The sequence below is a fragment of the Bos taurus genome, chromosome 7 (assembly GCF_002263795.3).
Source record: "Bos taurus isolate L1 Dominette 01449 registration number 42190680 breed Hereford chromosome 7, ARS-UCD2.0, whole genome shotgun sequence".
Lineage (NCBI taxonomy): Eukaryota > Metazoa > Chordata > Mammalia > Artiodactyla > Bovidae > Bos > Bos taurus.
In genome coordinates, this window is record NC_037334.1 from 18,078,567 (window position 1) to 18,102,535 (window position 23,969).

Consider the following 23,969-nt stretch of genomic DNA (forward strand, 5'->3'; position numbering starts at 1 on the left):
ACCCACCACTCTGTGGCTCCTGTTTCTTTTTTGGCTGTCCTGGGTCTTTGTTGTGGTGCAGGCTCAGGAGTTTCAGCACTCGGGCTTAGTTGCACTATGTGGGATCTTAGTTCCCTGACCAGGGATTGAACCCAGACCCCCTGCACTGGGAGTGCAGAGTCTTAGCTACTGGACCACCAGGGAAGTCCCCTGTTCCTTTTCTTGAAACCTTCCATGGGGCACCTCCCTCCTATCTCAGACCTGCTGCTGTTTAATCACTAAGTCGTGTCTGACTTTTTGCGACCCCATGGACTGTAGGCTGCCAGGCTCCTCTGTCCATGGGATTGTCCAGGCAAGGATACTGGTGTGTATTGCCATTTCCTCCTCCAGGGGATCTTCCCAACCCAGGGACTGAATCTTGGCAGGTGGATTATTTACCACTGAGCCATCTGCGAAGCCCTACCAGACCTTTTACGATCTATACTCCTCTTCCTGCTCTTATCTCTACTCTTCCCCTCACTCACTCCCTCCCTCCAGCCACCCCAGCTCCCTCATGGTTCCCCTCATGTGCCAGGTATAGTCCTGCCACAAGACCTTTGCACTTGCCATGCCTTCTGCCAGGACTGCTGTGTCCCAAGATAGCAATCTGGCTCCCCTGACCGTCACCTCCTTCAGGTCTTTGCTCTAATGTTACCTTCTCAGCAAGGCCTCTGTGGGTCATTTCATCTAATTCTTGTCACACACACCCGACACTGCATATCTCTTGCCCTGATTTAAAAAAAAAAAAAAAAACCGTCTACTTTCCCAAGAATGTAAGTTTCTTCAGGACGGAGACTTCTGTGTCTTCTTCACAATAAGTTGTGGCCTCTGGAGTGTCATGTAGGCTCTTAGCTCTGCTCAAGATGAAGGTCAGGGTGAAGGCACACGTGAGCCAGGGTAGATGCCAGAGGGAAGGTGCCGGAGCCGGGAGCAAAGGCTACAAAGATTTAATTTAAAATCACAGTGTCTCAGTTGGGCTGCCCACCCAGAGGGGCACCCCCAAATCCACAGTTCCTCAAGGGGCCCCTCCAGGCTCAGTGTGGAGGGGCTCACAGGCCAGGCGCCTCCACTCTCCCTGGGAGGGCAAGAGGGAGGCCAGTTCTCAGGCGCTGGCTGGGGCGGGTTCTACTGCTGTTGGCTCCCCCGGCTCCTTCTGTACCAGCTCCGGCTCATCCTCCCCATCCTGTGGGGGGTGGACCAGAACCTTGTCCAAGATGCCGAACTCCTGGGCCTCCATGGGGCTCATGTAGCGGTCCCTCTCCATGGCTGACTCTGCAGGGGGCGTACAGGCAAGATGTGGGTGGTGAAGAATGGACACCCAAGGGCCACATTCCAGTCCTCAATCAGCCCAAGTCCACCCTGTGTGACCCTGGCCTCCCCATCCCTGTGCCTTGAGTTTCCCCACCAGTAAAATACCTGTTTCTTTTTTTTTTTGATAGCTTGTTGATATGTAAATACACATCTAGGAAAGGGCACAGATCGTGGGAGTGGGCAGTGTGGTGATTTTCAGACTGAACCCACCCATGCGGCCAGCACTCAGATCAGACCCTCCAAACCCTGCTGGGGACACATCCAGTTGCTAAGTGTCCATCCCCACTCCCACCCCCACCCCCTAACAGTGGCCTAATGGCATAGAGGTTATGCCAGTTTTTTGCTCTTTAAATACACAATCACAGGGACTTCCCTGGCGGTCTAGTGATTAAGACTCCACACTCTCAATGCAGGGGTCCTGGGTTCCATCCCTCGTCAGGGAACTAGGTCTTACGTGCTGTAGCTAAGACCTGGTGCAGCCAAATTAAAAAAACAAAAAGGACTCCATACTTTCACTGCCAGGGACATGGGTTGGACCCCTGGTTGGAGATTTTGCATGCTGAGCAATATGGTAAAAAAAAAAAAGTTAAAGTTAATTAATTAAAAAAGTAAATAAACATATAACCAGAGCGTTTACTCCTTTTCCCACTCAGCACTGTTTTGGAGATTTATCTAGGCTGTGGCCCAGTCCTTGTGGCTGTGTAGCGTCCCACCTCATGAATATACCACCACTGGCCACTCATTCTGTTGTCAGGCACTTGGGTCTTTCCCCATTTGAGACTGTAGGAACAGGACTACATTCCTGTCTGCATCTTCGGACAGAAGCGCTTGATTCCCTTGGTTACATGCCGAGCAGAGGAAGCAGGTGTCTCTCTGGGTGTTCACCCTCAGAGCCCTAACAGCTTCCCGAAGTGGTTGTAGTTATCACTGTTGCCTGCAGTGGATAACCGTTCCAGTGGCTCCAGGCTTCCCTCAGCATTCAGTGGTGTCAGTATTTTCTATTTGAGCTGCTCCAGTGGATTGAAATGGAGTAGGAAATGGCAACCCACTCCAGTATTGTTGCCTGGACAATCCCATGGACAGAGGAGCCTGGAGGCCTATAGTCCGTGGAGTCTCAAAGAATTGGATCCAATTGAGCACACCCAGCACAGTGGACTGAAATGATATCTCATCAGGGCCTTGATCTGCCTTTCCTGAATAACTGATGATGTCATTATTATCATTTTTTCTTTTTTATTGGCCACACCACATGCAGCATGTGGGATCTTGGTTCCCCAACCAGGGATGGAACCTGTGCCCCTTGCAGTGGAAACACGGAGTCCTAAGCACTGGACCTCCAGGGAAGTCCCACTGGTGACACATCATTATTAAACATCATCACTAAAGGTGATGAGAACCTTGGCTTCTGTTTCTTGGCCATTTGGAATCTTCTTTGTGGGAGACCCTGTTCAAAGCCTTTGGACCTCTTTCAGTCAAGTTTTTATGTCTTTTAATTTTTAAATTATTATCATTATCTTTTCTTGGCCATACTGTGTGGCATGTGGGATCTTAATTCTCTGACCAGAGATCAGACCTGCATCCCCTGCAGTGGAAGTGTGGAGTCTTAACCACTAGACCACCAGGGAAGTCCCTGGGTCTCTAAAAAAAGTGCTCAGAACAGGGGTTCTCAACTGGGGGTGGGGTGGGGTGGGGATTCTGATCCCCAGGGGACACGGGGTGATGGCTGGAGACTGTTCTGGCCATCACCCCTGGAGGTGCTGCTGGCAGCTGGTGGGCAGCGCCTGGGGATGTGCTACACATCCTGCAGGGCCCTGGAGGGCCCCCACCACAGGACGATCCAGCCTGGTGTCAGCCGCACCAGGTCCAGAGGCCTGACCCGTACGCCTGTGTTGGTTCCAATAAGACAGCAGCCGAGGGCCTTGTAGGGGGCGCTCACCGATCACCTGCAGGCTCTGTTTGGTGTGCTTGGCGTAGATGCTGTAGAGCTGCTTCTTGAGCTTCATGATCTCCTCTGCCTGGATGGCGATGTCTGTGGCTTGGCCCTAGGGGGCCATCCCAAGAGGGGGGAGGTTGGGATCAGGGTCTGCCACTCGAAGGGACAGGGACTCAGGAGACTGCCCTGGGCTCTGGCTGCCAGCATTCAGGCAGGTGGGACAGGCCTCTATAGCCTGTTTCATCGTCACCATCTCCAGGAAGGCTCTCTGTATTAACTCTATGTTCTTATTTCTGGCAGCTGGTGCCTCCCTGACTAGAAGGGAGGGAGCTAATTTCCTAGAGACATCAGAAAGCTGCCCAGAACACACTTTTCACATGCAAAGCCGCCAGTCCAAGCCCACACCCCTGCCACCTCCTCTGCAGAGCTCTCACACCCTGGGTCACCATCCTCCTGCCCCATCACCCCAGGGTACCAGACAACTAGGGACAATCCCTATGCCCTAGAGCCCACTAACACTATTCACGCTGGCCCATCCTAACCTCACACGTTCTTTCCAGCAGAAACCTTGAAGAAGGCTCCTGCCCACATTCTCCTCTTGACCAACCCTGGTGCCCATCTGTGTGGTCCCCAAGGCCTGGCACACTCCCTCCTCTTGGGATCTGTGAGTCACAAACTTTTTAATGGTAACCCTCTCCTGATCAGTTGGCCTCACCATATCTGCATACCAACAAAACCTACATTTAAAACCCACCCTGTCATGTGACTCCTGCCTCTCTGGCTGGTTCACCTGTCTAGACCCCCATCCCCACCCCCAAAGCAGCTCTCAAGGCACACTCACCCGGGCACCCCCAGAGGGCTGGTGGATCATGATGCGGGAGTTGGGGAGTGAGTGGCGCATGCCTGGGGTGCCAGCAGCCAGAAGCAGGGAGCCCATGCTGGCTGCCTGGCCCACACACCACGTGCAGATGGGGTTCAGGATGTATTGCATCGTGTCGTAGATGGCCAGGCCCGAGGTCACCACGCCACCTGCAGATGGGGCCGAGAGTGAGGGGCTGTGCCAGCTACCCCCCAACCATCCTTTCCCCTAAGGCCCTGAAGAGGGCTGGGGTCTCAAACAGAAATACTCCCAGGGGTAGGAAGGAGACACAGAGCAGGTGGGGGCAACAAAAGCTCCTCGCTTTTGGAGGGCTGGCTCCAAAGCGAGCTGACAGTTGCCACACTTGGATGTGGACCCAGTGGAGGATGAGATTGGCCACATTCTCAAGAATTGGGAGAATGTAATAACTACGAGCGAAGACTCTGGAGCCAGTCTGCCTGGGTATGACCCCTGGCTGGTCAGGTCATCACATGTGATGCAAGAGGCAAGTTATCCAGTCTCGGAGACATGGTACCTCCTTGTAGGTTGGAGATAACTAAACACTACCCATCACGTGAGGCTGCATGAAGAAAATGAGTTAAATGCTTACAAAGTGCTTATAAAAGTGCCCAGCACAGTAAACGATCAATTAAGATCAGCTATTCAGGGAATTCCCCATGTGTGCAGTGGTTAGGGCTTTCACTGCCATGGGCCTGAGTTTGATCCCTGCTCAGGGAACTAAGATCCCACAGGAGGAACAACTCGACCAAAATAAAATAAATTGGCTGTTGGCTATTCTACCTTTTTTGGGGGATAGGGTGGAATCTACCAGTTTAAAAAATTTTGACAACGGAGAGGCAGGTTCAGGTGCCTCTTTAAAAAAGCAAGGGAAGAGGCAGCTTTTGGAGGTTTCCAGACCCTCTGGAGATTCCAAAGGAAGCTCTGCCCCCTTTCTTGCTTCAGAGGCAGAACCTCCCTAATTAGGGGTCTCAGTCCCTGGAGTCACCTGGTGTGTCCCCAGGAGTGCCCATGGGACCCGGGAAGGCTCTGCTCACCGGGGCTGTTGATATACATGTGGATGGGCTTCTTGTTGCTTTCCGACTGCAGGAACAGCAGCTGCGCGATGACCAGGCTGGCGACACTGTCATCGATCTGCAAGTGAGGAGAGCAGGGGTGTCCCCAGATGGGGGTGAAAGCTAAGGGCAGCAGTTATGGGGTGGCTGGGGTTGAGTCAGGGCACCAGAAAGGTGGTCAGGGCCCAAGTAAGACAGATGGGGAAGCGTTCAGGATCAGGAGTGGATGTGGTGGGGGTGATCCGGAACCAGGGGGTTGGGGACACAGGAAGGGGGGACTCAGGCAGCAGGAAGGAAAAGGGTGAGGAGGTTGGGGAGACGGATAGGAGCCCAGGAATGGGAAGGAGGATCATAGATGAGGAGGGAGTCAGAAATTAGGGAGGGAGACGCAGAGGATTTAAAGGAGTAGAAGGGGGACTACAGGTCAGGAGGGCGCATCAGGGGGCTTATGTGCCCAAGAAGCAGGGAGTGTCAGACTGGGACAAGAGCATCAGCCTAGGGAGGAAAGTCATGGGGGAGAAGTCAGAGGATCAAGGAGGTTTGCGGAGATCTGGGCAGACGAAGGGGAGGATCGCGGCGCGAGGCACTCACAGGGCCCATGACGCACACAATACGCTCCCGAAGCAGCCGCGAGTAGATGTCATAGGCGCGCTCACCGCGACCCTGGGGAAGAAAGACGCGGGTTAGGGTCAGACGCCCTCCGTGCCCCAAGCCGTTGCACCCCCGGGCCGTGTCCCCGTCCGGCCACTGTACCGTCTGCTCCACCACGATGGGAATGAGCGGGAGAGCCCGGGCCGCCGTCGCGTGCAGGTTCCGCTGCGGGGCCAGGCGATTCTCGGGCGTCCGCTGCGGGGGAAAGCGGGCGGCGAGGCGAGGCCCCAGTGCTGGGCACAAGCCGGCCGCCACCCGGCCCCCCCTAAGCAATATTTTGGGCCACATCGCGCGGCACGTCCCTCTCGGCTTCCGTACGATGCCGGAACTACAACTCTCAGCGTGCTTTGCGCCCGCGGCGCTGCCTCACGAGACCGCCCACTTCCGTGAAGCATGGGGCACGTTTCGGGGCTGGGCGTTGGAGGGGCGGAGCAAGAGAAGTGGTGGCAGAGTGGAACTGGAGAGCTTCCAAGATACATGTTAGGGTCTTCTTCCTGAAGAATTTTCTGCTCTTCGTTGCTAATTAAAAAAAATCAGCTCCGTGCGCCCACTGGGCCTGGGCTTCAACGATCATCTAGCCTGGTGGGGCCGACTCCCGAGACCTTCCCATCCGTCTATGGTTATGTATGGGGTAGTGGGAAGGCCCCAAGATATGCAAGCCCAAGGGTGGAAGTTGCGGACTTCCACCCGGGAGGTCGGTCTGGAAAGGCTTCCTAGGAGGAGCAGGTGTTGGAGCTGGGCTTTGAAGGATATATAGGAGTTTGTTATGTAGGGAAAGGCATTCCTGGCAAAGGGAGGACGATGGACAAAGGTGTGTGTGGGGAGGTGGGGGGTGAAGGAAGGCTCCTGGTAACGTTTGGAACCTCTTTTCGATCTAGACGATCTAGAGGTTCTCTTTCATCTTTCAGTTCAAATGTCACCTGGGAGTTGTTCCGTATTTTGTGTCCAGAGCCTAGAACCGTTGCCTGGCACACAGTAGGTGCTCATTAAGTACACTTTGAACCCAGAGATGAAGTGGCAAAGGAGGTAGCTTAAGAGCTTAGGGCTTTGAATTCAACTATACTTCAATAAAAAATAAAAACAAAAATTCTTCATTTAATGTAACTTTTAGGGGTAAATTAACATATTTCAAAACTTAAAAAAAAAAAAAAAAAAGATCTGAGGGCTTTGAAGGCAGCTTACCCGTATGCCAAGCCTGGTTTAACCACTGACATGCTGTGTGATCTTCGGGTGCATTGCTTAACTCCTCTGAGCCTGAAGTTTCTTGTTTGGAAGATAGTGATGATCAAACCGGTTTTACAGGGAAGGATTTAGGGATTCCTGCTGCTGAGTGGCATTCTCTGTGTTTAAATCTTGGCCCCACTGTCATGGTCCATGCGCGGGTTGGAAAAGACTTTTTGGACATGAAGCAGAATGAGAGGAGAATAAAGTTTATCAGAGTGGGAGACACTGTTAGTGGGCCAGCTCAAGGGAGAACCAACGTTGAATAGGGGTCCTTAGTCCACTTTTATACCCAGGGTACAAGGAGTGGGATAGGAGTCTTGCGGGTCATTTGCTGATTGGATGACGCACGTATACTGGGTGGGGAAAGAGTAAGGCAAATACCTTCTCCCTGTGTGGGGTAGGAGGGGAGACCGGAGGACCTGAAATCTGTTAATAGTTACAACATGGGGAGGGGAGAGAAAGATGATGAGGGTCTGGTTTTCCCATTCCTGCATTCCAAGACCCTCCTTGGTTTCATCAGCTCTGTAGTCCTTGGGTCACCACACCCGTTACTCAACTAGTTTGTGTGTCCCTGAGCCTTAATTTCCTCTCTATAGAATGGACATGGTAGTAATAAACTACATCCTGGGATCATTGTCAGGTCCTCAGAATTGGACCTGGAATGTAACAAGTACTCGATTTGTATTAGCTATTGATGTGTATTTGGTGGGAGAGATTTCTCTCTCTCTCTCTCTCTCTATATATATATATACACATATTTACTATTTATATATTATATACATTATTCTATATATGTTTAATTTTATTTTTAATTGGAGGATAGTTGCTTTACAATATGGTTTCTGCCATATATCAACATGAATCAGCCATAGGTATACATATGTCCCCTCCCTCTTGAACCTTCCTCCCACCTCCCACCCCATCCCACTCCTCTAGTTTGTCACCGAGCACCGGATTTGAGCTCCTTGTGTCATACAGCACATTTCCACTGGCTGTCTAATTTTACATATGGTAATTGATGTGTATGAGTTATTGTGTTAGATCTGCAACCACGGGCATCCAAGATGCCCTCCCAAATGGGGGTCCATTTGGCATGGCTTTTGATGCATAGGTAGGAATTCACAGGCAGACCATTCCTAATTGTTGGACTCTAAACTCAAAGCTAGGTGTCCTAGATAAGCATAGTTTTGTGCCTGGTCTGATGAGGAAATAGAGAAGGACACAGACACTTTTCACCTTATGGAATCAGGGGCAGGAAAGAGGAAAGAACGTGGAAGCGGAAGAGTATAGAGGAGACCTTGGAGGCACCTGGTAAAGAATCCACCTGGAATGCGGGAAACCTGGGTTTGGTCCCTGGGTTGGGAAGATCCCCTGGAGAAGGGAATGGCTACCCATTCCAGCATTCTGGTCTGGAGAATTCCATGGGCTGTACAGTTGCAAAGAGTCGGACACGACTGAGCGACTTTGACTCACTCACTGCAGGCACCCTGTTGCTAGGAGTGGTGTTCCCACTGCAGGGACTGAAGAAGTGGGGGAGCAGTATTGGCCCCTCCAGTTTCTGCTATGAGTCAGGTGGGTGACCCTGCCCAGCCCGCTTCCCTGAGGCCGGAGCTCCCACCCTGCCTCTGGGGAGAAGGGCTGTCCCATCAGTGCCCCCCATGCCTGCAGTGCCCCACTCGAACACTGCCCCACACTTCTGCCCTCACTGCCTGTGTTACACCTGCTCTATCTAAGCACAGTTCAACTATTTTTCACCTCCTGCATCCTTGTCACTACCCTGAAAAACACCCTGGTCAGTGTTGTAGCTTCTCCCCTGCTCTGGACTCCTAGCTGTTATTTCATTCAGCAGCCTGAGTGATCCTTGTAAAGGCTTTTTTCTTGGTGGGAGAGGGCAGCCACTGGGCCTCATGGCTTGTGGGATCTTAGTTCCCTGACCAGGGATTGAATCTGGGCAAATCCTAACCACTAGACTATCAGGATACTCCCTAGAAACAAAACCATATCCCTCCTTTACCTAAAATCCTCTCCTTGGCTTCCCATCACCCCAGCTGACCTCTACCTTCCTCTCCTCCACCCTTTCTTCTCCACTTGGGTTCAGGGTCCACGCTGACCCACTTTCTGCTCCCCAGACATGCCAAGTGCCTTCTAGCCACTTGGCCTCTGCTTGTGTCCTCTGCCTGAATCCTGCTCAACACAAAAATCTCTGTTCAAACACCATCTCCTTAGGACTTACCTGGTAATCAAGTAGCTAAGACTCTGCTCCCAAAGAAGAGGGCCTGGGTTTAATCCCTGGTCAGGGACCTAGATCACACATCCTGCAACTAAGAGTTTTCACACAGCAACTAAAGATCCCGTATGCCACAACCAAGACCTGGAACAGCCAAATAAATAAATATTAAAAAAAAAAAACCAAAAAATCATTACCTCCTTAGAGAAGCCTTGTGAAATGATACTTATTTGTTTTTTGAGCAACCCCTTCTGATATATTCTACTGTCTTCTATTCCACTTCATTTAAACTGGGGTTTTCTAACCTCAGGACTGTTAACATTCTGGGTTAGATGATTCTTTGTTGGGGAGCGGGTGCCGTCCTGGGCACTGTAGGGTGTGGAGCAGCATCCCTGGCCCCCACCCACTAGATACTAGGAATCCCCTCTCCATCATAACAACACAAACTGTCTCCAAAGTTGCCAGGTGCTGAAGTGCCCCCTGCTAAGAATAGACCTGCTTCTGGTTGAAAGTCACCAATCTAAATTAAAGTGGACAGTGACCTGAAATGAAAAAAAAAAAAAAAGCAACTTTTGAACAGTACCTGGCACATTATAGGCACTCAGATATTTACCAGTCTCTTGTTTTTCCAGACTTTGCTCTGAATATTCCCAATGAATGAATGAATCAGGGGAGGAAGAATCAGTTTGAACACTTGGCTGCAAATCAGTCCATCCTACCGGTTTTGGGGCTTCCCAGGTGGCGCTAGTGGTAAAGAATCCTCCTGCCAGTGCAGGAGATGTAGGAGACACGGGTTCAATCCCTAGATTGGGAAGATCCCCTGGAAGAGGAAACGGCAATTCACTCCAATATTCTGGCCTGGGAAATCTCATGGACAGAGGAGCCTGGTGGGCTACAGTCTTTGGGGTCACAAAGAGTTGGACACAACTGAGCATCTGAGCACCAGTTTTCAGTCCAGGATCCAAGAGAAACTCTGATCACTGTTTCCTTCTCTTAGATGAATGCAAAACAGGCCCGTTGAATTGATAGAGATTGAAAATTAAAAAAAAAAAGGAAAGAAAGAAACAGAAACCTTGAGGGCTGAATAGGCTGTGGGTAAATGGATCCCCCCAGGTAAAGGCTCAATGAGGGTATTACTACTGGAATTGAAGTTGGCACCAAATTTCAAATTCTTACACTCTACTTGTAGTGACTCATTTTTAGGAAATGGTCCAAAGCGAGATTTAGCCACAGGGTTATTTATGACAGAACAGATCTTCCTTGACTAATGATAAGGTTACATCTGATAAACTCATCATACATGAACATATCATAAGTTGAACATGCATTATGGGAAATTCTCTGGTGGTCCAGTGGTTAGGATTCGAAATTTTTACTGCTGGGGCCCAGGTTCTATCCCTGGTTGGGAAATGAAAATCCCATGAGCCACGAGGCGAGGCCAAAGAGGCCAAGAAGAAGAATAATAAAACACAAATGCTCAACTAATTGAAGAATTCACATCCAAGATGGCTCACTCATAGATAGCAAGTTGGATGCCAGACAAGTTGGATAGTTGACTACTGTTGGGAGGCTTCAGTTCTTTCCCAAATAGACCTTTTGATTAATTGAGTGTCCTCACAACATGGCGGCCAGCTTCCCCCTAGAATAAGTGATCCAAGAGAGCACAGTGGAAGCTCTAATGTGTAATATAGCTCAGCTTTGAAACTCACACGTGGTTACTTCTAGTGGTCACACAGGCTAACCACGATTCAGTGTTGGACCAGGGACTATGCTGGGGGTGACTACCAGGAGGTGGGTATCATTGGAGGTCATCTTGGAGAGTGGTCGCCACACCCTTGCATCCTGGGGCTGCATTTCTCAGCATCCCTTGCATCCCAGAAGTCATGTGATGTGTTCATTCACCAAGGGACCCTGCAAGGAGATGCTGTGTGACCCTTACAAATCCAGGAGTTAGGGAAATAGGCATGACTTCGCCCCACTCTTTCGACTTCCATCAGCTCTCGAAGCTGTGTGCAGTGGCCTGATGAACAAGGTGGGACCCTAGGAGGAGCCTGGGAGGGGAACCACCTGCCAGTCAGGGGCACACTTTAAAAAAGTTATTTATTAGGCTGCACACAGGATCTCTCTCTCTCTCTCTTTTTTTTTTTTTTTGCAGCACATGGGATCTTTAGTTGTGGCATGTGAACTTTTAGTTTCGATATGCAGGAGCTAGTTCCCCAAGCAGGGATTGAATCCGGGCTTCCTGCTTTGGGAGTTTGGAGTCTTAGCCACGGGACCAATGGAGAAGTCCCAGGAACATACATTTTGGATTTTTTTCCTTTCTTCTTACATTTTGGATTTTAGATGGCTAAGCAACAAATTTCCTGAATAAATCAACAAAAAATTGTAAAGGAATTATCCTCCAATTAAAAATACATTTAAAAAATCATACCCCCCAAAAAAAGAAATTAAAAAATGAACAAACAAGCTTCCATCATATCTGAGTCATTAAACATTTTGGGTTGTTTGTTGCAGCATCTAGAATTACCTGATTAATTCAGGAGTGGATTGAATTTGGTGAGGGAGGGGAAGGGAAGCTTCAAACCTGCCTGGCTAGAGTCACTGGGGGCATGGAGGTGATTTTTACTGAGATGGGGATGTCGGTTTGGGGTAAGATTAGGGCAGAGTCTCTCAACTTTGACACTTCTGACGTTTGGGGTTGAAATACTCAGCCTTTTGGCTAAGATCAAGTGTACTATGGGGACTTCCCAGGTGGCGCAGTGGTAAAGTATCTGCCTGCCGATGCGGGAGATGTAAGAGACAGAGGTTTGATCCCCGGGTCAGGAGGATCCCCTGGACGAGGAGCCTGATGGGCTACAGTCCATAGGGTCACAAAGAGTGGGACATGACTGAGTGACTGAGCACACAGCACAGGGGTCCCCAACCTCTGGGGCACAGACTGGTACCTCCTGTCAGATCAGTGGAAGCATTAGATTAGAAATAAAGTGCACAATAAATGTAATGCCCTTGAGTCATTCTGAAATCAGCCCTCCCCGCTCTCCCTCTATCCCCACCCCCAACCCAATCCACGGGAAAATTGTCTTCCATGAAACCGGTCCCTGGTTTCCAAAAATGTTGGGAACCGCCAGCCTGAAGTTCTTTGTTGTGGGGGTTCATCCTGCACACCTAGCCTCCATTCACTAGGTGTCAGTAGCGTCCTCCCAGTTACGTCCACCGAGAAGGTCTCTAGACATTGTGCAATGGCCGCTGCTCAGAACCACTGGGTTGGGATCTGGGGAGCTAGGACAGCCTGTGGATACCAGAGTGGAGACTTCCAGGCAGCGGATGGTTCTGTAATTCTGGCACTCAGGCAGCATGGGAGAGGGTGAGCTCTCCCCTCCCCACCCTGTCCCAGGAACAATGGGTTGAAGTGAGAGGAGGGACCCAGGACCAGGATGGGGTCAGTCACAGGCCCAAGGAAGAGAATGGTCCAGGAGAAGAACAAACGTGGCAGGTGGGCAGGCTGTTGAGATCAGCCATCAGTTTCAGAAGCATCAGATGCTTTGGGGAGCCATTGAGCTGGGGTAGGGGGATTGTAGGGGTGGGGTGGGGTGGAGGGGAATGTTAGTCATTCAGTCATGTCTGACTTTTTGCCATCTCATGAACTGTAGCCCACCAGGCTCCTCTGCCCATGGAATTCTCCAGGCAAGGATATTGGAGTGGGTTGTCATTCCTTCTCCAGGGGATCTTCCCATTCCAGGGATTGATTCCAGGTCTCCTGCAATTGAGTGGGGGAGGGGCATTTAAATGGGTTGTCAGCAATGACAAAGATATTGTGCATTCACTTTTTTTTATCCCCCTATTTGGCCTTGCTGCATAGCAGGTGGGATCCTAGTTCTCCAACCAGGAATCGAACCTGGGCCCCCTGCAGTGGGAGCTGAGTCTTAACCACTGAACCACCAGGGAAGTCTCTGTGTATTCACTTTTATTGACATGGAAAGAGTCCCATGGTGTAATTTTTTAAAAATATTTCATTTATTTATTTTTGGCTGTGCTGGGTCTTTGGTGCTGCATATGGGCTTTCTCTAGTCGCATTGAGTGGGGGCTACTTTCTAGTTGGGCCAGGCAGGCTTCTCATTGAGGTGGCTTCTCTTGTTGCAGAACACAGGTTCTAGAGTCCAGGCTTCAGTAGTTGTGGTGCACGGGCTTGGTTGCTCTGCAGCATGTGGGATCTTCCTAGATCAGGGATTGAACTGGTGTGTTTCCAGCACTGGCAGGCAGACTCTTAACCACTGGACCACCAGGGAAGCCCCCCATGGTGTAATTTTAAAAGCTTTTGGAGTATATGAAAATTCCAGTAGTCAGGACTTTAAGCTTCTACTGCAGAGGGCATGGGTTTGATCCCTGGTTGGGAAACTAAGACCCCATATGCCTGTGCTGTTTTCTATTTCTGTGAGTCTATTTCTGTTTTGTAAATAAGTTCATTTTTATCGTTTTGTAAATAAGTTCATTTTTATCGTTTTTTTTTTTTTTAGATTCCACATGTAAGTGATGTTTTATGGTACTTGTCTTTATCTGTTTGGCTTACTTCACTTAGTATGCTGCTGCTAAGTTGCTTCAGTCGTGTCCAACTCTGTGTGACCCCATAGACGGCAGCCCACCAGGCTCCCCTGTCCCTGGGATTCTCCAGGCAAGAACACTGGAGTGGGTTGCCATTTCCCTCTCCAATGCATGAAAGTGAAAAGTGAAAGTGAAGTTGCTCAGTCGTGTCCGACTCTTAGCGACCCCATGGACTGCAGCCCACAGGCTCCTCCATCCATGGGATTTTCCAGGCAAGAATACTGGAGTGGGGTGCCATTGCCTTCTCCATCATTTAGTATAATAATCTCTAATTCCATCCATGGGAATTAGATGTAATCCATCCATGTTGCTACACATGGGATTATTTCATTATTTTTTACGGCTAAGTACTATTCCATTATATATATATACCGCATCTTCTTTATCCATTCGTTATGGGCACTTAAGTTGCTTCCATGTTTTGGCTATTGTAAATAGTGCTGCTGTGAACATTGAGGCACATGTGTCTTTTCAAATTAAGTTTTTCTAGATGGCTTCAATTTTTAAACTGGAAAGTATTCAGTTATTATTATTTTTGGCCTGTGACATGTGGGGTCTTAGTTCCCCAAACAGGGATTGAACTCGTGCACTCTGCATTGGAAGTGTGGAGTCTAAACATTGGACCACCAGGGAAGTCTCCAGTCATTGTTCAGTGGTAATTATTAACAGTTAAGGGGTGGTAGGGTAGGGGAGAGAGTCCTGGGTTCAGTCTCTACCCTACTACTTATTTCCTGAGACCTTGGATGAGGATCTGAAAGTTTCGTAAGTGCATTCTCCTCACCTGACAAATGGGGAGAATCTTCTTCTGGAGGCAAGTAATTAGGTATTGATACTTCATAAAAGTCTCTCTCTTACTTCACTGCCTATACACACACACACACACATACATGCATGCACACACACACACACACAAACCCTCAAGAAATGCAATCCATCTGGTAGACCAAGCCTATAAATTTCAATATTCATGAAACTGCTGCTGCTAAGTCACTTCAGTCGTGTCCGACTCTGTGCGACCCCATAGACGGCAGCCCACCAGGCTTCCCCGTCCCTGGGATTCTCCAGGCAAGAACACTAGTGGGTTGCCATTTCCTTCTCCAATGCAGGAAAGTGAAAAGTGAAAGTGAAGTTGCTCAGTCGTGTCCAACTCGTAGCGACCCCACGGACTGCAGCCTACCAGGCTCCTCCGTCCATGGGATTTTCCAGGCAGGAGTGCTGGAGTAGGGTGCCATTGCCTTCATGAAAAGAGCACAACAAAAAGTGGTGGGAAACCATGAGGTTTTCTAAACTTTAGTCATGCAAATGTGTGCCAGCTATACAATCATGAATAATTTTACTGTAAATCCCCTCATTTAAGACATTCAAATATACATTTAGTTTAAAATAGAAACTTTAAATGACTGCCATACATGGAAAAATGGAATGACATACCAGAAATAGATGGAAACTGAATTTAAAAAAATACAGTGAAAGCAAAACACTGTTTTTAAGTGGAGAGAGAGGAGACTGTCTTCTCCATATGTTCCTGGTAAGCTGTCCTGGAAATTCACAGCGTGAATGCCTCAGACTACCAGTGGAACCATCAGCTAAGCCCACTATACCCTGACCCATTAAAAAAATATTTATTTGGCTGTGTGTATTTATTTGGCTGTGCGGGGTCTTAGTTGTGCTGTGCAGGATCTGTTAGCTGTGGCATGTGAACTCTTAGTTGTGGTGTGTGGGATCTAGTTCCCTGACCAGGGATCAAACTCAGACCCCCTGCATTGGGAGTGTGGGAGTGGCCATTGGACCACCAGGGAAGTCCCACCTGACCCATTTCTGCTATGAACCCAGGACTCCATCACCCAAAGACCACAACAATGTACACCACTATTTTCTTTTATCTTCTTTCTTCCTTGTTCAGCTTGGTTTAATATCAACTCTATTGACATGTAATGTCCAGTTCATAAAATGTATCCATTTTAAGGCTTTGGGCTTAGTCATCTCTGACTTTTTGAGACCCCATGAACTGTAGCCCACCAGGCTCCTCTGTCCATGGGATTTTTTTCCAGGCAAGAACACTGGAGCACATTGCCACTTCCTCCTCCAGGGGATTTTCACCACCCAGGGCTCAAACCAGCGTCTCCTGAGTCTCCTGCATCTCAGGCGGATTCTTTACCGCTGAGCTATCAGGGAGGCCCCAGGTGGCTTAGTGGTAAAGAATCCGCCTGCCAATGCAGGAGATACAAGAGACATGGGTTAGATCCCTGGGTTGGAAAGATCCCCTGGAATAGGAAATGGCAACATGGTCCAGTATCTTGCCTGGGAAAAAATCCCATGGATGGAGGAGCCTGGCCAGCTATAGTCCATGGAGTTGCAGAGAATCAGACACTACTGAGTACACTTTAAGCATATAGTTTGATGAGTTTTGACAAACCCACAGTGTCTCCACTTCCCCAGTCAACACGGAGAACCTTTCCATCACCCAAGAAAGATTGCCCTGGGTCCCTTTGCAGTAACCCCATCCTATCCTCATCTACAAATGACCATTTATCCAATTTTCTGTCACTCAGGATTAGATTTCCCTTTATTAGAATGTCATGTAGATGGAACCATATAATAAGCAGTCTTTTGTGACTGGCTTCTTTCATTAATGTAGTGTTTTTGAGAGTGACTGGTGTCGTGTATATTCATTGATTCATTCGTTCCTTTCAAGGCTGAATAATATTCCGTTGTGTGGATGTACCAGAGTTGATCTGTTAATCCCTACCTCCTAACGTATCCCTCTCCCAGCCGCCCGCCCCACCCCTGCTTTCCCATAGTTTTTTTCTATGTCGGTAAGTCTGTTTTTGTTTTGTAAATAAGTTAACTATGTATCTTTTTTTTTTTCAGATTCCACATATAAATGATATGGTAGGCTGTTTGTCTTTGATCATCTCTAGTTTCATCCATGTTGATGCAGCAGGTGGCAATATTTTCACTCCTTCCCTTTTTAGTGTCTCTTGAACCCGCTCTAACCAGACTTTCCCCCCACAACTCCACTGAGACACAAATGGGTGAGGTCACCAGTGACTTTCAAATGGCCAGATCTGATGGCCAGTTTCTTTTGATGGGTCTTGGTTATGGTCCCTGGGATCTTCATTGACATTTGGAATCTTTCGGTGTGGTGTATGAACTCTCTAGTTCTGGTACGATGACTCAGTTGCCCTGAGGCTTGTGGGATTGAACCCTGGGCTTCAGCAGTGGAAGAGCGGAGTCCTAACCACTGGACTACCAAGGAATGCCCCTAATTTGTCAACTTAAAATACTTTTCATGTTGAAACATTTGTATTGCAACAGAAAAGTTGCAAGACAAATCCCATGAACTGCCATCTATCGTTTACCCAAATTTACCAATCACTAATATTTTGTCATATTGCCTGCCAGTGTCTGACTCTGTGTGACCTCATGGACTGCAGCCTGTCAGGCTCCTTTGTCCATGGGAATTCTCCAGGCAAGAGTACTAAGTGGGTTGTTGTGCCTTCTTCCCTTCCTGACCCAGGGATTGAACCCACATCTCTTATGTCTCCTGCATTGGCATGCGGGTTCTTTACCACTAGTTTCACCTAGGAAGCCCAGGATACTCTCTTAGGTAACCGTGATTCATTTATCGAATTCCGAAAATTTCTATCTATTTAATATTATTGTCTAATAAACAGTCCATATTCAAAGACCTGGGAAGTCTGGGAAAGATTGAGGTCAGGAGGAGAAGAGGGTGACAGAGGATGAAATGGTTGGATGGCATCACTGACTCAATGGACGTGAGTTTGAGCAAACGCCAGGAGACAGTGAATGACAGTCCATGGGGTTGCAAAGATTTGGACATGACAGAGTGAGCAACAACAATTTTAAAGTTCATCAATTGCCCAATCATGTCTTTCAGAGCCTTGCATATTTTCAGATTTAAAATTTTTGCCCTTCTGTGCCTGTAACCATGATTTACTTAAGCATCATCTTTAAATTAAACTCACTTTTCAAAAACATGATCCCATACATTTATTTCAGGAGGCAATTGTACATTGCACCCCTAAATAGAAAGCCAGAAAAGTAAGCAAGTAGACAGCAACTCTAGGACTTCCCTGGTGGTCCTGTAGTTAAGAATCTACCTGCTGATACTATATCTTTCTACTTCTCTGTATATTCAGTCTATTCATTTTTGAGTGTTTGATATTGGAACTCCAACCAGAAGTCTTAATTTATCTACTTAAAAAAATTATAAGATATAGTGGAACTGTATGTGACCTTGTTCTGTATTTTCTAAGTCTCCTTAAATGTGTTATTGTACTTTCATAATTAAAAAAAAAAATCCACCTGCCACTGCAGGGGTTCGATGCCTGCTGGTCTGGGAAGATTCCACAAGCCATGGGACAGCTAAGTCTGTGTGCCACAAGTACCGAGCCCAACAAGAGAAGCCACCACAATGGGAAGCCTGTGCCCCACACCTGGAGTGTAGCGCCCTCTTGCCGCAACTAGAGAAAGCCCATGCGGCGGCGAAGACCCAGCACAGCCAAAAATAAAGAAAGAAAGAAAACAACTCTAAAACCTTATACTGGTGTATATGCACGTATACACAGACACACAGACACGCACACACATACCCACACACACACACACCCCTCCAGAAAGGGAAGTTAAAGGTCAAAATGCTAATAATGCTGAGAGTATATCTGGGTGGAAGATTCCCCGTATTTTCTTCTATTTTTAAATTTTTAATAAGAAGTGGCTTTTCTTTTAAAAATCTGTACTGTTAAAATCTGTCTTAGCAATTTAAAATGCACCGATTTCCACTAGTTATTAGAGAAATGCAAGTCAAAACTACAATATCACCTCACACCAACCGGAATGGCTATCATAAAGTTCACAAACAGTAAATGCCAGCGAGGCTATAGAGAAAAGGGCAACCTCCTGCACTGTTGGTGGGAATGTAAATAGGTGCAGCCACTGTGGAGAACAGTATGGTGCTCCTCAAAAAACTAAAAATAGAGCTGCCACATTCCCACTCCTGGTCATATACCTGGAGAAAACCATACTTTGAAAGATACACGCACTGCAATGTTCATCGCAGCACTGTTTACAGTAGCCAGGGCATGGAAGCAACCTAAATGCCCATCTATAGATGAATACATAAAGAAGATGTGGCACATACAGTGGAATATTACTCCACCATGAAAAAGAATGAAATAATGCCATTTGTAGCAACATGGACGGACTTAGAGATTGTCATACTGAGTGAAGTAAGTCAGACAGAGAAGGAGAAATATCACATGACATCCCTTGTATGTGGAATCTAAAAAGAAATGATACAAATGAACTTACTTTCAAAACATAAACAGACTGATAGAGAACGAACTTATGGTTGCAGGGGTGGTGGGGGAAGGACGGTGCGAAGGGATAGTTAGGGAGTTTGGGATGGACATGTACACACTGCTAATATTTAAAATGGATAACCAACGAGGACTTGCTGTATAGCACAGGGAACTCTGCTCAGTGTTATATGGCAGCCTGGATGGGAGAGGAGTCTGGGGGGAGAATGGATACATGTATACATATGGCTGAGTCCCTTTGCTGTTTATCTAAAACTGTCACAACATTGTTAATCAGCTGTGAACGGGAACGTGAACGTGAAGTCACTCAGTCGTGTCCAGCTCTTGGCGACCCCATGGACTGTAGCCTACCAGGCTCCTCTGTCCATGGGATTTTCCAGGCAATAGTACTGGAGTGGATTGCCATTTCCTTCTCCAAGGGATCTTCCCAACCCAGGGATCGAACCCAGGTCTCCCACATCGTAGACAGACGCTTTACCGTCTGAGCCACCAGCAAAGTCCCACAATACAAAATAAAAAGTTTTTTAAAAACACACAATAAAAATACATGGGTACAGCTATTGTTTAAAATATGAAACAAAGTAACTTCCTTGTTCAGAAAATGGACACCTGAAACTTAGTTTTAATTAAATAAAGTCAGTGGTGGAAATCAGAAAAATAAAATAAACTGCACTGATTTCAGTTTTCCTCATTGTGAGCTCTTGGTCAAGCCTTGTATGTGCCATATTTTTAAAAAGAAACTAATTGTTAAAAAGGACATCAAAACAACAGCAAAAAAAGCTTACACTAAGATAGACATGTTAATTATCTGAGTGACGGTGTTGGTTTCACAAATGTGTATACATACGTCAAGACAATACCCAGTTATGTATTTTAAATGCGTGCAGTTTATCATATTCAATTATACTTCAATCCAGCTGTTTTTCAAAAACTGAAGTATAGTTGATTTAAAATGTTTTGTTAATTTTAGATGTATAGCACAACGACTCAGATATATATGTATATAAAGAATTTGAAAAAATTCAAAATACTACAAAATATTGAGTAGAGTTCCTTGTGCTATAGAGCAGGACCTTGTTTGTTTTCTATGTAGTAATGTGTATCTGTTAATCCTGGCCTCCTAGTTTATCCTTCCTCCCAACCTTCCCCTGGAGATGGATGGTGGGGATGGTTGTCCAACAATATAAATGTACTTAATGCCACTGAACTCTGCACCTGAAAATGGTCAAGATGGGAAGTTTTATGTTCTGTGTATTTTCCCATGGTTAAAAGTAAAACTACGGACTTCCCTGCTGGTCCAGTGGCTGAGACTCTGAGCTCCCAATGCAGGGGGCCTGGGTTCAATCCCTGATCAGGGAGCTGTATCCCACATGCCACAGGTAAAACCCAGCACAGCCAAATAAATAAATAATTTAAAAAGTAAAAATAAAATAATTATAGTGAAGAAGGCTTCAAAATATCACAGGCTGTTAATGGCATTTTAAGTGAAGAAATTAGAAACAAACATACAATAGCACCAACATCTTTGTTGAAAATAAATAATATGAATGATTGTTTCAGGTAAAAATGCCCTAACAGTTAACTCTGGACTGTAAGCTTATCGGCCAGTTTCATTTTCTCTTGGCCACTTGTGTTTTTCTGTAACATACATCAGACCTTTGCCTGGGTGAGCAGAGATGGGGAAGGGTCACGGCTCATTGTCAGCCTTCTTGATGGACACCCCACTGGCGTCTACCTCCCACCCTTACAAGCCCCACAGCAGCTGACCTGAGGTGGGATGCCAATGTCGTCACGGACAGAGTCCCATCCACAGCTTCATGAGGTCCCTATGATGGTGAATGAGGGATGAATGAGGTCCCCATTCCGACCCCCCCTATGATCTCAAGTCCACCCTCATCCCCAAACCTGTCTCAACATTGTCATCAAACTCACCCCAACACTGTTCCTGTCCTCACCTGTATGTCCATTCCCAGTGCCTTCCGTCTCCAGCACTGCCTTTAGCCTCATCCCAATCCCAACTGGGCCTCCAGCCTCACTCCATAGTTATCCCCAGGCCAGTTCCCCACCCTCTATCCATTCTCACCCCCAATTCCATCCTCACATCCATCTCAACCCCAGTTTAGTTCAGCCCCGGGCCCCCAATCCTGAGATCCCTCTGTGGTGAGTAGATGACTTGTTGTCATTTAGTTGCTCAACCCTGTCTGGCTCTTTTGTGACCCCATGGCCTGTCACCCACCTGTAGGACTGTAGGGTCCTCTGTCTGTGGGATTTCCCAGGTAAGAGTACAGGAGTGGGTTGCCATTTCTTTCTCCGGGGCTTCTTTTCAACCCAGAGATGGAACCTGAGTCTCCTGCAGTGCAGGTGGATTCTTTACCCCTGAGCCACCTGGGAAGTCCAAGTAGATGATTAATTCCCTCCAAGTGTCCACATCCTTGTTACTTAAACTTGGCAATATGTTACTTTCCATGGCAAAGTGTTAGTGTTAGTCACTCAGTCCTGTCTGACTCTTTTGTAACCCCATGGATTGTAGCCCGCCAGCCTCCTCTGTCCATGGGATTATCCAGGCAAGAGTACTAGAGTGTGTTGCCATGCCCTCCTCCAAGGAATATTCCCATCCCTGGGATTGAACCTGGGTCTCCTGCATTGCAGGCAGATTCTTCACCTTCTGAGCCACCAAGGAAGCCCTTCCATGGCAAAGGTGTCATTGAATTAAAGATCCTTAATTCAAGGATTGAATTGAGAGAAGATTGTGTTACATAGTGGATCCAGTCTTCACAAGAGTCTTTATAAGAAATTCCAAATCTGAGAAAAGGGGGTAAGATGGAGTAAAATGATGACCTCCAAAGAGGGGATGATGTGCTTTGAAGATGGAAGAAGGGGCCATGAACCAGGGATGCAGGTGGTCCCTGCTGCTGCTAAGCTGCTAAGTCACTTCAGTCGTGTCCGACTCTGTGCGACCCCATAGATGGCAGCCCACCAGGCTCCCCCATCCCTGGGATTCTCCAGGCAAGAACACTGGAGTGGGTTGCCATTTCCTTCTCCAATGCATGAAAGTGAAAAGTGAAAGTGAAGTTGCTCAGTCATGTCTGACCCTCAGTGACCCCATAGACTGCAGCCTTCCAGGCTCCTCTGTCCATGGGATTTTCCAGGCAAGAGTACTGGAGTGGGATGCCATTGCCTTCTCCGGCAGGACGCCCCTAGAAACTAGGAAAATCTAGAGTTTGGACTCTCCCGTGGAGCCTCTGGAAGGAGACAGCTCTGCCCACAGTTGGATTTTCGCCCCATAAGACTCCTTTTGAATTCCTCCTCTCTAGCACCGTAGGATAGTAAAGGTGTATTGTCTCAAGCTGCTGTTTGTGCTAATTCATTGCATGCCCACGGAGACCTGTCACCTCTCCACCCAGGCTCTGGCACTTCACACACCTGCCATCTGGCAGAAGGCGAGCACCACCCTGCAGCACCCACACAGCTGTCTCACCATCCTGTTGCCCCAGTCTGTGTGTGCAGGCAATTTTCCCAACCCCACGCTGGGCTGGGCGTAGGCACCTCTCATCACCTTCCTTCTGGCTGTTAAACCTTGACCAAGATTCAGGAGAACCAGATCCTGACAACTATTCCTGGCCCAGATTTGACTAGGGAGGGACGTGGGAGGCTATCTGCTTCCAACTGGGCTTGGAGAGGCTGGGGTGATGGCGACGGTGGTGGGCTATGGCTACAGTTTGGTTGTTGCTGATCTGGTAGAGAGCCAAGCCAAGCTTTGAATCCAGGCTCTGGAAACTTTTGTCACCTCTAAATGTGACATCTTTTCCATCCCTTCAGAGGATCTTAAAGGTGGTGGTGTTCCTGGCAGAGTGTGAACATGGAAGTCTTTGACATCTTGTCGATGATGGTGATGATGGAAATGGTGATGGTAGTGGTGCTAATGGTGATGTGTGGAAAATTCCTAAAGAGACGGGACTATCAGACCACCTTATCTATCTCCTGAGAAACCTGTATGCAGGACAAGAAGCAACAGTTAGAACCTTGCATGAAGCAACTGACTGGTTCAAAATTGGGAAAGGAGGACAGCAAGGCTGCATATTGTCACCCTGTTTAACTTTTATGCAGAGTACATCATGTGGAATGCTGGGCTAGATCACTCACAAGCTGGAAGAAATATCAACAACCTCCGATATGTAGATGATGCCACTCTAATGACAGAAAGTGAAGAGGAACTAAAGAGCCTCTTTTTTTTTTTTTTCCTTTTAAAATTTATTTGGCCATGCTGGGTCTTTGCTTATGTGAAGTGTGAGTGTTGAAGTCGTTCAGTTGTGTCTGACTCTTTGCGACCCCATAGACTATAGCCTGACAAGCTTCTCTGTCCCTGGAATTGTCCAGACAAGAATACTGGAGTGGGTAGACGGTCCCTTCTCCAGAGGATCTTCTCAACCCAGGGATCGAATCCAGGTCTCCCACATTGCAGTGGGATTCTTTACCATCTGAGCTACCAGGGAAGCCCTTGGTTGCAGCACTTGGGATATAGTTCCCTGACCAGAGATTGAACCTGGGCCCCCTACGTTAAGAGAATGGAGTCTTAACCACTGGACCACCAGGGACGTCCCTAAAGAGCCTCTTGATGAAGGTGAAAGAGGGGATTGAAAAAGCTGGCTTAAAATTCAGCATTTAAAACTAAGATTATGGTATCTGGTCCCATTACTTCGTGGCAAATAGATAGGGAAAAAGTGGAAACAGT

The 23,969-nt window shown here is 47.8% G+C and overlaps 2 protein-coding genes across 2 annotated transcripts in view; one reads left to right on the forward strand and one right to left on the reverse strand.

The window, feature by feature from the left end:
• The window catches only part of ACER1 (alkaline ceramidase 1), a 57,275-nt gene that overhangs the window by 3,071 nt on the left and 30,235 nt on the right, over positions 1-23,969 (forward strand). The gene's annotated exons all lie outside the window — the stretch shown is intronic.
• CLPP (caseinolytic mitochondrial matrix peptidase proteolytic subunit) lies at positions 950-6,175 on the reverse strand. The gene is made up of 6 exons (NM_001046414.2): positions 5,948-6,175; positions 5,786-5,857; positions 5,177-5,273; positions 4,104-4,291; positions 3,266-3,371; positions 950-1,290 (listed from the first exon to the last, which is right to left on the reverse strand). Exons 1-6 carry the CDS (start codon positions 6,131-6,133, stop codon positions 1,121-1,123), a joined length of 819 nt encoding a protein of 272 aa, NP_001039879.1. The 5' UTR covers positions 6,134-6,175; the 3' UTR covers positions 950-1,120.